The 17,549-nt window shown below is 38.6% G+C and overlaps 1 protein-coding gene across 20 annotated transcripts in view; it reads left to right on the forward strand.

Moving 5' to 3' along the window:
• The window catches only part of LOC103042950 (neurexin-1a), a 562,201-nt gene that overhangs the window by 263,000 nt on the left and 281,652 nt on the right, over positions 1-17,549 (forward strand). For 12 of the 20 annotated variants that reach the window (XM_049472543.1, XM_049472550.1, XM_022681831.2 and 9 more), the window contains one exon: positions 9,580-9,606. The exons of the other annotated variants lie outside the window; for them this stretch is intronic. In XM_049472543.1, the coding sequence (XP_049328500.1) occupies positions 9,580-9,606 (27 nt within the window). The remainder of the gene's footprint in view (positions 1-9,579; positions 9,607-17,549) is intronic. 20 annotated transcript variants of the gene reach the window in all.

Below are 17,549 nucleotides of genomic sequence, written 5' to 3' on the forward strand. Positions count from 1 at the left end.
CTGTTCTCACCATTCTTCTTCTCTGCCTTTCTGATATTTTTCTTGGCCTGTCACTTCTGGGTCTTCCATTTCCTTACTATGTTCCTCACAGTGGAAACTGACAGTTTAAATCTCTGTATCCTTCCCCTGAACAACTATGTTGAACAATCTTTGTTTTTAGATCATTTGAGAGTTGTTTTGATGAGCCCATGATGCCACTCTTCAGAGGAGATTCAAACAGGAGAACAACTTGTAATTGGCCACCTTAAATACCTTTTCTCATGATTGGATACACCTGGCTATGAAGTTCAATGCTCAATGAGGTTACCAAACCAAATTTTTTGTGCTTCAGTAAGTCAGTAAAAAGTAGTTAGGAGTATTCAAATCAATAAAATGATAAGGGTGCCCATACTTTTGCACCGGTCAAATATTCCTGTGTCCATCAGTTATTAGATATATCAAACTGAAATGGCTGTTGCAAACACCCAAATATTTAGAACTAAAAATGATTAAGATTAATAGGGGTGCCCAAACGTTTTCATATGACTGTATCTGCAAGCCCTTTCCGTCTGTATGCGGTAAGTGTGCGTTTTTCCCGAGTGTTGGGGCAGATCAGACGTGAGTAACTGAGACAGACAGTAACAGTCATTGTTCTGTGCAGTCTCAGTTCAGCCGGTGCCTCGCAGTGACGAGAGAAAAGGAGGGTTTTTGACGTCGTCTGAAAAGCGATCACGGTATTTGAGTCTGTATTCGAGCGTGGATCAGGAGGAACGTTCCTCCTCCACTGACGGATCAAAGACTTCCCGAGCGTGGTGTGGGAGTGACTCGCTGATGCATGCTGGGATTGTGACTGTACTATAAGTCAGTCAGTCAGTGGTTCTGTCTCTTAACTGGTCAGACCTAAAGTGGCTCTCATTAACCGTGTGTTTACTGGTAACACTCAAATCCAAGTGGAGCCGTATTATATCTCCCAGTCTGTAAACGCTAATTAAATGCAGTCATTTTTAGATGTTATACTGCTTACAGTCGAGCACACGGCGTGATGCGTTTCACTCACCCAGACTCTGAACGCATACTAATACTCTCCCACACTAATGATTGCCAGCGGCACGCGGCTCTGTGTTCTGTCCTTTCCACTAATTAGACAAAATTCACATTAGTCCTCCAACGTCAGCGTCTTCTCCCATATGCTGCTGCAGCTGAGAGGCTGTGATCGATAACAAAACTCCAGCGAACAGGAGAACGTGCCAACTGTCCACAGCTGCTCCAAACCCAAAGAAACCCTTTTCTAGGCCACACTCTGTGGGCTGAGGTTTAAAACTTCTAATAATTAACAGCTTTTGTCTTATTCTCATTACAGAGTGTTAAAGTGGATAACTAACTCCTACATCATTTTGAGTTATTCATTACATAAAATACTGCTTATCTTTGATATTAAACTTAGACAATATAAAAGCCGCTACTAAGGTTCTATGAGACGTTGCTTTAATTATTAAATCAATTTTGGGTCCGTAGATATTATATCACAACATATTAAAAAAGTAGATCATGATCATAATGATACATAACATTGTAAGAAGTATTAAATAAAATACCATCTGTTAGATATTCGAATTATTAAACATAAAAATAAATATAGAGCTTCTAATTAGACATTGATTAATTTTGTGTTTCTGAAATTAAATTACTTGTTTTATATATAATACAAAATAATGTATGAAATTGTATATAAGATGATACTCTATATAATGTGTTTTTTTTGTAATTATATGTTTATTGGATTTTACAAATATTACAAATATTACAGTTATATCAAAACCCATTTAAAATCTCTCCCCACACCAGTATCAAAAGGAGGTTAACCGTAAGTAAACTTAGATAGAAGATAAAGGGTAAAATAAAGAAAATAACAAAATGGTAAATAAAAATAATATAAAAATTGAGGGAACATTTGGAGATATCCACAGCAGTAAAATGCATTTTTTTGATAGATATGATCAGACTCCCAACAAACAGACTTCATTCTCTCTATAATGTGTTTTATAATTCTATTAATCTTCAAGTATTCCAAATATATTGAATATTAATTTAATATATCGAGTTTATTACATTTTATATTAAATTGTTAGATAATATTTATATATGTATAGAAAATTAGTATATATGTGTAGAATTGTTTTTATTATTACATAAATATGTGAATAATATATAATATTATATATAGATATTTTTTAAACAATATATTGTAGATAACCAGAAGTAATTCAGGACAGCTCAGTTGGTTTTAAGATATGTATTCCCATCTATAGTCTGTTTATTTGGCTGTATTTGGCCCACACACATTAGCAAAAGACACACACACACACACACACTCTATGTTGAACAGAGGGGAGATGACTCCAGGTTCTTCAATTGCCAGAGTCTGCAACTCTCCACTTACTGCCATGAGAAGCACGCCCGCACTTTTCCTCTAGAGAGAATGCTCTGTCCCACCCTACACTTTACTTCCTCTATACTACACTAAACTTCCTCTATACTACACTAAACTTCCTCTATACTACACTTAACTTCCGCTTAACTTCCTCTATACTACACTTAACTTCCTCTATACTACACTAAACTTCCTCTATACTACACTTAACTTCCGCTTAACTTCCTCTATACTACATTAAACTTCCTCTATACTACACTAAACTTCCTCTATACTACACTTAACTTCCGCTTAACTTCCTCTATACTACACTAAACTTCCTCTATACTACACTTAACTTCTGCTTAACTTCCTCTATACTACACTAAACTTCCTCTATACTACACTAAACTTCCTCTATACTACACTTAACTTCCTCTATACTACACTTAACTTCCGCTTAACTTCCTCTATACTTCACTAAACTTCCTCTATACTACACTAAACTTCCTCTATACTACACTTAACTTCCGCTTAACTTCCTCTATACTACACTAAACTTCCTCTATACTACACTTAACTTCTGCTTAACTTCCTCTATACTACACTAAACTTCCTCTATACTACACTAAACTTCCTCTATACTACACTAAACTTCCTCTATACCACATTAAACTTACTCTATACCACATTAAACTTCCTCTATTCTACACTAAACTTCCTCTATACTACACTTAACTTCTGCTTAACTTCCTCTATACTACACTAAACGTCCTCTATACTACATTAAACTTCCTCTATACTACATTAAACTTCCTCTATTCTACACTAAACTTCCTCTATACTACACTTAACTTCCGCTTAACTTCCTCTATACTACACTAAACTTCCTCTATACTACACTAAACTTCCTCTATACTACACTTAACTTCCTCTATACTACATTAAACTTCCTCTATTCTACACTAAACTTCCTCTATACTACACTTAACTTCCGCTTAACTTCCTCTATACTACACTAAACGTCCTCTATACTACATTAAACTTCCTCTATACTACATTAAACTTCCTCTATTCTACACTAAACTTCCTCTATACTACACTTAACTTCCGCTTAACTTCCTCTATACTACACTTAACTTCCTCTATACTACACTTAGCCAAAAAAACTTTCCCAGCATGTCTAAGTAAATAATATTAACTAACTGGTTAACAACAAATTATTATTAGTTATATAGCGGGTTTTAAAAATGATTTATAAGGGACAATAAAAAAGTCAGTTTAGACAAAAAAAAAAACGGTTTCGACAAAATAAATAAATGAAATATGGGCTGTTTTGTCAGTGAAACGTAGGGTTTTTATTTTAACCCAGAAAAGGCCTTCTCAGTATCTCATCCACGGAGGAAAAACTCCTTTTTGAACTCTGCATGCTTGAAGACCTGCATGCTCACTGCTAGTTAAACAAATTTAAACATTTTCTTTCTTTGATAACCCATGAATCTTTTATGAAGACTTATAAAACACCCAACACTGGTGTTAGAGCTGGTTTTGCACCTGTCTGCTCCGAGCCATTGTGACATCTGCCTTTTATAAAGTTTTCCCTTCTTCAGTCTGATCTATCCGAGTTATCTAGATAACAGGCAGAAAGGTCAGAGCGACGGGTCTCCAGAGTCCAATTAACACAAGGCCTCTCCGCCAGCAAGTACGGAAGGGCTACTAGATTAGACTAAACCTGCAATAAACCACAGTCCCCTCTCTCTTTCTCTCTCTCTCAACAACATAAAATGTTTTGTCTGCCATTTAATTTATTTTGGGTTGCAGAGCGAACACAGGGAACAAAAAAAAAGAGAAAGAAAAGCGACCTCCATAAAAAGGAAGAAAAAAAAGCTACCTTACAAATGAAGCGTCACAGTGAAAATTACAGCCACCTTTTTTTCCCTCAGCTCGGCAGAAGAAGTCGAAAAAATGGATGCGTTTCACCTTGCATGCGAAAGGGCTCATTGCTTTACTGTTGACTGCTGAAAAAAAGATTCCTGCGCTGAAAAGCACTCTGGAGCTTTACAGCGCCATATCTCTGCAACACCTTACTGATTACATTAAAAAGGCCTGTATAATGGGAATATTCTTCTGTGTTTTTTTAAAGGAAAGGTTTTGCTGTAGGATGTAGAGACATATATGAGTTTAATATGGCTCATATTGTTATTAAACTGTTATTAAAACGAACAAAACCAACAAGGATCAACCATAAACGTTCAAAAAACAGAAAAGTTGGCAATACTTTGCAAAGTGAGAATACAAACAGACCACTATTTATACACATAGACTTGATTACAAACCATTAAAACAGACTCTAAAACTCTAAAACTGAAGGCAGACACATGACTGGGACCTCATAGGGATTTGAATCATGGGAAGTGTAGTCTTTAAAATCAACAGAGTTAGGATAAAGGAGGTGTAACAATAATATTTAGTATTGGGTTGAAGTTTTAGCCACCTAACTGCATAGACTATTTGTTTATGTGATGTAAAAACCCCTTAAATATCCTGTGTGATGATTTTTTTTATGCTAAAATTGTGAAATATGTAAATTGTTGAAGTTATAAGCAGTGTTTCAAACTGGACATGTTTTTTTTTTTTTTTTTTTTACTAGATACAGCAGACAAAGGCAGCCAGAATAGAGCTTATTTCCATATATCAGCCTTAGAGGCACTGTTAAATTGTCTGCTAGTTCTAAGCGCTGAAAAAAAAGAGGTTGAATAACGGTCATGCAAAACGATTACCTTTTACATTAAATTGCATTAAATTATTATAGGAGGGGGGCATTTAAACCCACACAAACTTTGAGTGAACTTAGAAACTTAGAATTAAATACAAATAAAAAAATAAAAAATCAAAAGATATATATATATATATATTTTTGATGATTATCCTCTCTAGATCATATCTAGACACTCTCTCCATACCCCGCCTCACACAGAGCATTCATTCTCTCAGAGAAAAGGACCGGCGCTGCTCTCTGGCTGTTTGTGACCACTTTTCTACTGAGGTTGACGACACGCGACAGGCTATCGCCATGCTGAAGGGTGAACTGGCTTTAACTGTTGGAGTCTCGGCAGCACAGTCCTCAACAGAACATAGCTACAGAGTGTTCAGGCTCACTTTTTCTCAATGTCATGTAAAGAACCTCTGAACAAACCATTCAGGACCTCAATCAATGTCATTTTGGATTTGTTTCAATTGATATATTGAGTAAAATTGCAAAAATGCACATGATATGTGTGTAAATAGGTATAAAATGGGATCGTTTGAGGAAACAGTGACAGCTGGTAAATATGGGGCTTCGAAAATGTTTAAAATGATACGCCACAGGTTTAGCTATTCCCTATATTAGATAATAATATTAGACAATAACCAAAGCAGTGTAGATTTAAGTCTAATAAAGACTGCTAAAAATGCTGAGGCAGTCTGTGGATCTTTTCTAATATCATCTCCCCTGACCCCATTTCTCAAACACATACTATAAAGATGATTACAAATTCCACAAAGGAGCGACGCGGAGTTTTTTTCAATTCCCAGAAGCCCTCATTATTCTCCAGTTCTGTGAAATTCTTCTTGAGTCATTTCTGTTGTTTTGATCTGTGGCACTGTAATTATCCGCTAAGTCACACAATCTGTGGTAAAAGTAGAAGGATAGGGCTCAGGATTTATTTGAATAGGGACTATTCCTATAGCCCTTATCTATTTAAGATGTAAAAGTGAATGTAGTTCTTATTAGATCTTATTTAGGAAAACTAAACAGTGTTATTTGTAAAGACTTATATATGTACCATATATGTGCCTTGCTCTTTAACACTTATCCGACCAACATCCAGTAATAATCCAATGCCTGTGCCAATGCCAAATATTCATCTCAAGACAAGCTTTCGCTACTACCGGCTTTACCAGCTTGAACAATTTGAGTTAGTTTTGTTCTTTAAATAGGCGGCTACCTATACTAAGACTTTATAACACATATATAAGCTCTGAGTAATGTGTGTATATATATATGTATATATATATATATATATATATATATATATAGCAATACTTGAGTGCTCCTGAAAATATATATGCTTGTAATCTCTTTAGATAACTTTATTTTCAGACTGGGAATACCAAAATACACTAGATGACATTTTATAACAGGGTTATAACAGGGTTATTAATGGACATAATGTCAATCGCCTCGGTTTACAACCCCTATTCTTAATACAATTACATCATAATGTCTTTCTTTCGTGCCAAGCTGTGCATAAAATCTACTAATATTGATATATAATAATATGTAGATTATGAAGCTTGTGTTGTTAAGTTCTTGTATATATTGCATTTTATTTCTATAAAAAAAAATGAGACTTAGCATTAGCATTTAGCATTCGGTATAGATCCAATACAAGAGGTAAACACTTGTAGTGTTGTAGTTTAAGGAAGTGGAGGTGGAAGTGGTAGCCTGGAGGGACAGTAGTACTGTATTAAAGCCTGGAAAAGAAGGTTAACAGCTGGTATAAGAACGGGAAGTGGGTTGAGTATACTGGGCTTTGGTCTATATGGGGATTTTACGGTTATATGAGAAATCCCAAAAGCAGGAGTGCCGTTAGCGTTAAAGCTAAAGTAGTTATAGCAGTACAGAGCTACAATACAGGGGCATTAGAATGCTGAGAGGGATATCTGAAACTTTTATCACACACAGCGTTTCAGAACTGAACATCGGGCCCCCGGCGCTCCAGCTGATCATTTCTGTATGCAGGGAATGTTGGTCGGATGAGCGTTAATCTGGAATAATGCTGTTAAATGACCCTGAATGGGGTTTTATTTTAAAATAGCATGAAGCTAAATATGATATTTGAAAGCTGAACATAATGCTTATCAGGCTTTTCAATTTAATGAACATTCTGGCCCCGGGCTGTTTCTGTTCAGTTTAGGGTTCTAAGCTCTAGTCTCAAAAATAAACCACACTCATAAATAGTCAAAAATAAAAAAGTGCTTCAAAGGGTTCTTTGAGAGATCCTATAGAAGAACCACTTCTTCTTCTTCTTCTTCTTCTTCTTCTTACCATTATTATTGTTATTATTATAAGCCTAAAATAAGCTACGTCCTTAAAAGCAGTCCACCTTTACTCCTTGTTATTAACATACAAAACTATAAATGGAAATAAGGACAAGCCACTTTCACAATTTGTAAGTGTGAACACACCCAAGTGGATTTGAAACCAGATTACAACAGATCACATCCTTCAAACCACTTCAGGATTCAGGATGTGGTCTGAGACCCAGGTTACGTGGTCACTTCATAGGACGTGAGGATCAGGATTATGTCTGGATAAGACCAAACCACATTAACACATTAGCATATCAGTAAGAGGTCTGAAGCCTCCTTTACAGCTGGTCACTTAATGTGTCTTAATTATTATAAAATTATAATTAAAATGTCTAAGAAGTGTAAGAACACCCAGAACATATTTAAAATAGTGTCTAAAATCTTATCTGGTTACAATCCAGATACTAGTCACATGAAGTAACCAGGTGTCCTAAAAATACAAATAACGTTACTGTATGCAAAAACAATAAGGGAGTCGCACGCTTAAAGTAGACGTGGTCACTTAAAGCATTCGAGCATCAGAATGATATCTGGATTAGGCTGAAATGCATAAAAATGTGTAAATATAACCAATTCAAATTATGAAACAGATACAAATCTAATTGTAGGTGTAATCAAAGTCATAAAGGTTTCTATAAAGAACCATGTGCTCTAATAAAATCCTATATTTAAGGAAGACAAAGTGATTCTTCCAGAACCCAAACAAATCTATTTGCCTCCCTTACTTCAGATTTGCGAGAGTGTCTGTTGAGGAGTTGTGCTGTTAAAATCTGCTTCTCGCTCAAGGTATCACTCCTGATATGAGTTCGTTCCATCCCCCGCCGTGAGAGAGCTGATCATTCAGTAGATCTCTCTACATTGACCCCAGCAAAGTTTCCCCTATCTCACAGGCATTGAGAGGACGGTCAAGGAGTGGTCCTTGTAGTGGTTACTAATGAAGCAATGATTTGGAGACATTATGTAAGCACAGTTGCCTTTCAAGTGGCTCAGCCAGACCAGGGTCACGTCCCAATGCTTTCTCTCTCTCTCTTAAGGCTCTTTTCTACTTTTTTTTTGTTCAGAACCTTTCATTCCATCGACGCTGGGAGAGATGCCGATATACCAAAAAAAGCAAATGTAAAAAGATACCCATAGGTTTTTAATCTGTCCTGTTTGTTGGAAAGCAAGTTCTTGATACAAGATGGTATTAATGGTTCTGACTGTGGGGAAATGCTGTTATAACCCATGCTATACTGTAAGGGATGAATTGTGTTGCTCTGGCCATATACACTTGCCAGTATATAAAAAATAGTTGCACCCAGTAGGAATTGACTGGACAGGAATAAAACATGGTGGGAAGTCGTGTCAGATTAGATTAGATAAGATTTATTGACGGGTCCTGCTTTTTTTCTTCTTCTTTGTAGCGACAACACCAAAGGTTTGGTGTCCTGGCAGCCCGATATTACATTAATAAGGCCCTGCAACCAGTGACTTAACCTTTTCTGAATTCGTACGTTGGTGTGCCATTCCAGCAGGACAATGCTGGTGCGCAAACTGCTGCCATCTCAAGAGTTTGCCTTGTTAAAAAGGAATTATTATTCATTTTTGAATAGTATTGAATAGTATTGTATTCCCATACTTCCTTCTGGGTGCCACTATTTTCGCAACTACTTCTTTAAGGTGGAGTGTATATACCCTATATAACTATTTACACCAAAGCAGCTTTAGTACTATAATGCTCATATCTATGACATTCATGTCGTAATATCATGGCCGCCTTCCATGGCAACCGATATCTCTCCAACCATTAGCATGTATATGGAACAGATGAGTTATTGCCTGTAATTGCCTCTGTATTGGACAAGCTACAAAATTCAGCTGCTATAAGTGTGGAGGCAGTATAATCCAGAGCAGAGGGTGGAAGAGGTGAGGGAGGTGGCATGGAGGAGAGCATTGGGAATGGCAGTGGTGTCCGCGTGGCCGTCCCCAGAGGGGTGGACTGTGTACTTTAATGGATGTCTGCAGCTGTAACCTTGAAGGCTGAATTTACATCTCATGTGTTCTCCCCCATCTAGACTGTATCAGGATTAACTGTACCACCAGTAAGTGACTGTTCCTGTTTCTTATTTACTAGGGCTGCACGGTATGGACAAAATAGTGGTTTTAAGATTGCAATACACCCAATAGTTTAAACTAATTGGTTTTGTTTCAATATACTGCATTATAGTAGATCAACGATTCCAGGATTGGACTGCCATTTATGTGTACAGATATGTGTTTAAAATGACATTAAACATATATTTCCAGTATATTAACTGTTAAAATATGAACTGTACTTGAACAGTCAAGCAACCATCTAACAAGGCATTCTGGAACGCCATAGCAGCCACCTCACAACACCATACTAGCACCTAAGCAACACCATTACCACCAGTAATTCCATTGCAAGAATGTAGTAACATTATAGCACCCATCAACTTTACAGTAACCAGCTGACCACATATTACTAAAAATATAGAAAATATTATCAGTTGTACTTAAAGGTTAATAACAGATACATTCACATAGACGCAGCATACAAAATCAAGCTTAATTGAGCAATAATACACTCAAGGTTCGAGCTATAATGTGCAATGTTGGCACTGTGGTCGTAGATCAGCAAAGCAGTGCCAATATTACACGTTATAGCACAAATTATATTTTTAGATTTGATTTTGAGCTAAAGATGAAGAGGAAATCTGATCTGTTTTATTATAAACACTCCGCGAGTTAAAATAGGTCCATTGCTGCTTATTTTGTAGCTGCGCTGTTTGGCTTGTAAGCGCTGCATCATTGCTGGGTTACCTGTATGTGGCGGATTAATACATGGAGAGCTTCGGTTGCTGTGCATTACCGGCTGATAACGACACTCATAAAACGCCTCTCAGCCAATCACATTGCAGGGTCAGAACTAACGGTGGTATAACTTGTAGTAATTCGTAATTTTCAGATCAAAATGGCATCCAAAAGTGGAATTATTTAGAAAGTCTCATCTGAAACTAAAAACATTTTGATTGATTAATGCCTACTTTTCATAATAACAAAGTGTTCTGCGATACCGCTACATTGTAAAAGCGGTGCTGATTAACATTCAATATATCGTGCAGCCCTATTCTTTATATTCTTATCATGTTTCAAACAATGTGTACTGGATGTTAATGATGAACTGACTGTTTATTTACTAACTGATCTGCTGTTTCTAGGCTATCTATAGGAAGTGTGTGAGATCTGTGCTATGTATTATGAATGATATGCTAACTGTGTGATAGCTGTTTTTCTCTAACCCATGCTGAAGGTAAGCTGCAACTGCAGGCGACCGGGGTTGTTTAAAGATCAGTACTTGTAAAGTCTGAGTTATCACCTTTAATTATGTCTGGGCCAATAAAAACAGCTTCTGAGTCTCGCAGCCAGATGGGTACGAGCCTCATTAGCTCACTGCTAATGGTGGGCATTGATAGCAGAATGAGGAGCTGAGTGAATAGAGTTTAGCATGGCAGCCATCATCTAGTTCTACTTATTATCTACTTAGAAACACCATTGCAGTCACTTAGTAAAACGTAAGCACTTGCACTAAAGCAAAATCTGAGGTAACACCATGAGAACCACCTCAAATGGCAAAGATACCACCTGGAAACAACATAGGAACCATCCTTTTACAATATTTAAAAGTACGGTGCCCTGTGTTTTCTTTAGAAAAAGTACTTCTCAAGTAGCACTCTTCTAGCATTTAGGGACATTATAGCAACCACTTAAGATCCACCAAGAAAAACTTGAGCACCAATCCAGCTCCCACTAAGTACCATCATAGGGACCACCTGCGATGCCATAGCTACCACCTGGAAACACCATAGTGCCACCTTTTAACACTAGGGCATCCAGTGCTTCCTTCAGGAAATGCCCTTTTTTATTTTTAAAAATAAATCCAATGTTTTAGCATACATTAAGCTACCACTTAACACCTTCATAGCAATCACTTTGGAACACCATAGTAGCCAACCTGAATACCATCATAACCATCTATTAAATGTGAGCCATGGAAGCAACTGGGGTTGTTTAAAGATCAGCACTTGTAAAGTCTGAGTTATCACCTTTAATTACGTCTGGGCCAATAAAAACAGCTTCCGAGTCCCACAGGCAGATGGGTCCGGGCCTCATTAGCTCGTCGCTAATGGCGGGCGCCAATAGCAGCACGAGGAGCTGAGTGGAAATCTCAAACATGGCTGCCGCCACCGAGAATCCGCAGCCCTTCTGTCGCTAATGACCACAATTGTGAGGCGTAGTTGGCTGCTTTCTCGCCTCGCGCTCGCTCTGAACGAGCCACGCCTAGCGTCTCGCATGCTAAACAGAGCTATTTTAGCCACGTTAACGTAAGGAAGGGTCCTGTTCCTCGCCTTTTTTTGTCTTCCCTTCCCTCATTCTGTCAAGGCACTTGTGAATTGATGAGGCTTTTTCCGAAGCAGAAAGGAAAATATGGAGCATGATTTTATTATTCTCATTAACCTGCCTCGCAGAGCACAGAGAGAGAGAGAGAGACAGAGAGAGATAGAAAGAGAGAGAGAGAGAGAGAGGTGGGACAAGAGAGGACGAGATAAAATGCAGAGGCAGTGAACAGAAGCAGAAAAAGGAGGGAAAAAGGGCTGAAAGTAGAGAAGCAGCACGAGAATGAGGGCGAAAAAAGGCAGGGAGTTGGCCTGTCCATCCATTATTGAGTCCACTAATGAATAAATGATTTCTCAGGGGTCACGAATGATTCACCATGTTTTTCATACACAATGACTCAACAACCGCCGCCCATAGCCTCTCCCATTCCGTCTCTCGCTCCATTCTTCCCCCTCTTTTATTTTAGCGCTCCGTGAGCAGAACCTTGGCTCCGAAGCAAGACGCGAACAATTTCTTCCCCTAAGATGACCCATTTTCTTCGCACGACCTTCACTAATCAATGCTAGAGGCTCACCCCAGAAAGAGATTCTTCTCCCAGCCTCCAGCTCCCCGGCACCCACATTAGCTTGCGGAGGGAATAAACACACATCATTGCACAATGGGATACACAAGGACTCTTTTTATGGCAGAGATAATTCTCTTGGCCCAAGGTAATGTTTACATTAGACTGTTAGTGAACAAGGCTTCTATAAACATAGTTTGCGAGAGCAACTGTCTCGCAATCCAGGCATCTGTCTGGATTTAGAGGAGATAGATAAAAGCAAAAGAAAGGCTTTTAGTTTGAGGGATTGATGCTTCAGACTTGTGCCCCATCGGTTAGATATTTTTAGTCTTTATTACTCTTACAAAGTACATCTTAAATTAAATGCTGTAGAAGAACCAAGAAATCTCCATTACTAATATATTCTGGAATGCCAAAATCATGGGATGGCAGTTTCTAAATTGACACTTTCTAAAGTGTCACCTAGTACTTTGCTAAATGATACTTATCACCTATGAGGTACTGAGAAATGTTAAATGTCTGCACAGAAACTAGACAGAAATTGAATGCCCAATCTACCAGCCTCACTTACAAGATAATACCTCACAACTTTTACAGGTATGGATGTTTTCAAGCTCTTCCCTTTGGTAGTACGTAATGGATCTTGTTAGGGGATTGCATGGATTGGATTGCATGGAGTCCAACGATTCTTATTAAGCTCTGAATCCACCACGACCCCAACCAGTAAGAAACAAAACATACACTGGATGGATAGAATACATACCTGCTACAATAAGGACCTGGGCTATCCAGATATATTTGAAAAATTGACCACTTTACCTGCTACTATGGATCCTGTCAATGGTGGCATATAGGATTTTGGAAGCAGGAAAATGGTGTGGTCCCAATATGCATTGGTCAACCGAGTTCTTGTGCTTAATGCGGTTCATGGAAGGCATACTTTGCAACATGTAGAATTAATCTTACAGTCTTAGTGTAGTTATCTTAAAAACATTTTCAGAGGTCTTTCCCCCAAATCCTTGCCTCAAAAGGCCAGATCTGTTTACCCAGGTCGTTTTAATTTAGCAATTTAGTATTTGTTACTAATAAAATATTTATCAGTGCGTCCTGCTAAAATACAAACATACTGTGCAGGATAACCACAGAAATGTTCTGCCGAGACCTAAAAGTGCCTGTAGCTGCAGAAACACCAAGTTCCTTTTTGAATTATTCAGCCAAACAATCGCAAGAACCAAGACTGCTAAGACTGCAAGGAACCTGACTGAAGTTGAGCTTATTAAAACATAGTTGGTCACTGATGTTGGTTAGACTGACAGCTGCTCTATAAGTGAACCTCTGCTCTCAATATCCAGCACTAACACCATCAGTCCCAAATGATGTCACTAAAAGTGCCACAACCAACATTCTCAATAGCTAAAAGACTTCTAAGGCTGAAATAAACCTGTCCATTGCTACCCTGTCGAAACGTAATTGGTTACCGATGATGGTTAGACTGACAGCTTCTCCATAAGTGAACTTCTACTCCTACCCTCTAACCTCTATCACCTGCATCATCCTGCATTTATGTCTCTAAAAGTGCCCAGAGGTTCAGAAACATCCAATTCCTTTTCCCGTTGGTCAGATTAGCACCTGCTCTTTATGTAAACCACTGCTTCAAAGTCCCAACCCCATCTCTATCAGTCCCCATTGATGACGCTGGACTTCCGCTACCAGTGACCCGGCACAAAAACCTCCCATTTTCCAGAGACTTCCCCAAAAGCAGAATGTCGCAGTGAATGGTTAAAACTGGAGGGCACAGTTACACACTAATTAATGTGCTTTGTCAGCCGCTGCATCGCTCGCCTGGCGGGGTGGTGCAGGAAAATTCCGAACGCAGACTCAAGAGCACATCACTGTCAATTAGGACCCCACACTCCCTGGGGCGTCGCTGCCCCGCCTCGGGGAAGCTCTGCCACTTCAGCTTAAACACTGTTCAGCCTAAACGCTGTTAACATGCGGGGTGACGACTCTAAAAATATACGCTTCCAGATGGACGGCTCTTTTCTTTGACTGTTATAATTTTGACTCGATGCTCTCCAGGGAATCAGGAGACCTGAATTGTTTGCTTTGAGCCTTTGAGCGTTTTTCAGCTCCTGGGACGAATTCAACATTCTGATATTTTGTTGATTGTGGCTTAGACATAGTTTCCTGTTCCCTTTCGTGGTGAGCTGAGGAAAAATAGCTATATGTGGAACATTTTTCAGCTCTGGGAATGTGACCCCGGTGGACATTCTTCATTGAAGAAATGCAGAAAATGACGGTACGACATAGGATTTCCTGAAACAGATTATTCTGCCATCAGCTCCCACGTAAACACAGTGTTTCCAAAGGTGTAGCGCATTTGCTAAGAAGGAAAGTGCGGGGAAAAAAAAATTGATTAAATGTTGACAGGTGATTCATCTCTGTTTTATAGGCCTGATTTTTTTTTTAGGCTCTTTGATGGAGTAGCACTCAGGCTTCATAGTTATCCCTTAGCTTCAGGCCAGAGCGGGTCTTTAGATGAAGGTTGTGTTGTGTTTTTTTTTTTTTCTGATTAAAGCAGCCTAGCTAACTCTGCTCTGCTTCAAAATTTCACCCCCACCCGCCGAGTTTTACCAGAATGAGTCACCAGTTTTGAACCCCCTGTCTCGCCAGCTCCCCAGCACCCCTTAAAAGGCTTTACTTCAGATGACTGCTGTCTCACACTCTTTCAGGTTCCAACCAGCGCTGGTTTTCTGCTTTTCATTCCTGCCCTCTTAATCATTCCTGCATTTTTGCCTTCGCTCGACCTGTCTTCCGATGCTTTTTTTTTATTGCTTACGTGGCAAAAACAGTCAGTCCCCCGTAAGATTGAGTGCATTCCATCCTTAAGCTCTAAAGGTGGGGAGGGGGATTTGCATATACATTGCATTTGTGTGGCGTGGAAAGGTCTGGAAGAAGAAAAGGTAGTAGAAGAAAAATAAAAAAAAAAGCATGAGGAAGTTTGCAGCCATTTATGTGTTGACTGGAGTAAGCCCGGCGATGCTGTGAGAAGTCTAACGGGATTTTGAGCATCATGGTGATGCATGTTGTGTGTTCCCGGAGAAGCCGGTGGGACTTTGGGCAGCCGGAGGCACGTATTTGGAGGAGATTGGGCCGGCTTTTGACTCCCCCCGCATCCCCCAACCGCCACCCTGCCAGTCCCTGCTCTCTGCTGAAACATTTCAGGAAGAGACAGTGGCTAGCCAGTCATTTAGCAGTGCCTGCTCACGCTGAGAGCAAACGATCGATCCATACTGAGCTTCATTTGGTTCACATAAAGCAGAGCTCTGTGGAACGTTGGAAAACAGGGAAGCATGTGCCCTAACATTTTTTCACAGAATGAAAGGTAAAATTGATAATGCTATGCAAACAGTCATGCTAAGTAGTGTCCAGGGACTTGTATTCACTGTTACCTTTAGAATTTTTGATCAAGACAGTCCATAGTGTAGCACTTGTTGACCTTCTGCGGGATGTGTCACAACATGCTAATAATGCTAGTACTTTGCTTAGAAATTTGTGCTAACCAGAACCCAAGTCAGTCGACCATCTTTGCAACACCAGTGGACAGTTATCTAAACTCATGCAAAACTTATTTATTAGATTTTTAGATCTTTATTTACCCCAAAGGAAATTTAGGCATCCAGCAGCACCAACACAATACAATAAGAAACAAATTCAAACATAAATTAAAACAAAGAAGAATAGAAAATATATAAGGCTATAAAAAACGCACTATACAAGGTAAAGATCTATCTGTAAACAGAGCAGTGCAGTAGATGTTGCTAATGGTCATTAAATAATTAAATAATTAACAGAGCAATGTGTAGTGTGCAATGACATAGATTATGAAAGTGACTGATGTGACATAGAAATATAATATAAATATGCATCTGTAACAAATATAGTTCTAAAAAGAGAATGTGAATATGTGAAAACCCAATCATGAGTAAAGTGTACTTGAATGTAAGTGAGGTTGGGGAAGTGTTAATGTAAATAATTAAGTGGTTGAATAATGTCCATGTGGTGTGACTGGGTTAAACTCAGTCAGCAGCAGCATTCCGTCCCCGCTGGGAGGAGTTAAAGGGTCTGATGGCTCTCGGGATAAAGGATTTTCTGAGTCTGTCTGTTCTGCAGCTCTGTGACAGAGGAAAGACAGAGGAAAGAAAAAAAAAAAACATTAAACCAAAGGTCAAATTACAATTTTAACAACATATTTTGAGTTTAAGTTTTAAGTTTAAGCAGTTTGCAGTGTTTGACTCAATTATACACAAAATTGTGTTATTATAACTTGGATACAGCCACATTTACAGAACAGGAATTACAGCGGCAAGTTGTTATATTTCAGTTTCATTTCAGTTTTTATGCTGGTAACTGTTTCCGTTTTTATTAAATATTAGTTGTAGTACACCTGCTGCTCATACAGATCAAAGGTCAAAGTGTTTAATTTACCTCAAAAATTATGTATCTCTGCTGTAAATGATGTCGCACTTTCAAGACATTCAGATAATTGCACTTTATTTCGAAACCTTAACAAAACAGCTGACTTTACCAGTTTACCAGAAGTGGTTTTATAACCCTTTGCTGGTGTTTTATGGCAAATCTAACCCAAATATCTCCCATTTCATGTCCCAGGTAATCATTGTTAGCATCTCCCCAAGTTAGCATTGTTAGCGATACCAGTTTATCACACATTATGCAGTATTGTGTGCATCCAAATTTCATGAGAACATGAATGTCCATAGATGGATGTTGGACAGTACTGTGTGTTTGACTGAGTTAATAAAACACCAATAGATAGAGATGATGATATAATGTAGTGTAATGCTTCTGCTGTTGTGCAGGGCAGCCATCTTGGATTTCCCTTTCAGAATAAGGAATCTGACTTGTTGGAGTGTTCCAGGTGAAAGGTGTTGCTTGGAACTTGGAGCTCAAATCTACTAAACAGCTTTCCACTATATGTCGGATCATTGCTGTGAGGATTTGATTGCATTCAGCAACACAAGTGTTGTTTTTAGTAAAGTCAGA

The sequence above is a fragment of the Astyanax mexicanus genome, chromosome 25 (assembly GCF_023375975.1).
Source record: "Astyanax mexicanus isolate ESR-SI-001 chromosome 25, AstMex3_surface, whole genome shotgun sequence".
NCBI classification, from domain to species: domain Eukaryota; kingdom Metazoa; phylum Chordata; class Actinopteri; order Characiformes; family Acestrorhamphidae; genus Astyanax; species Astyanax mexicanus.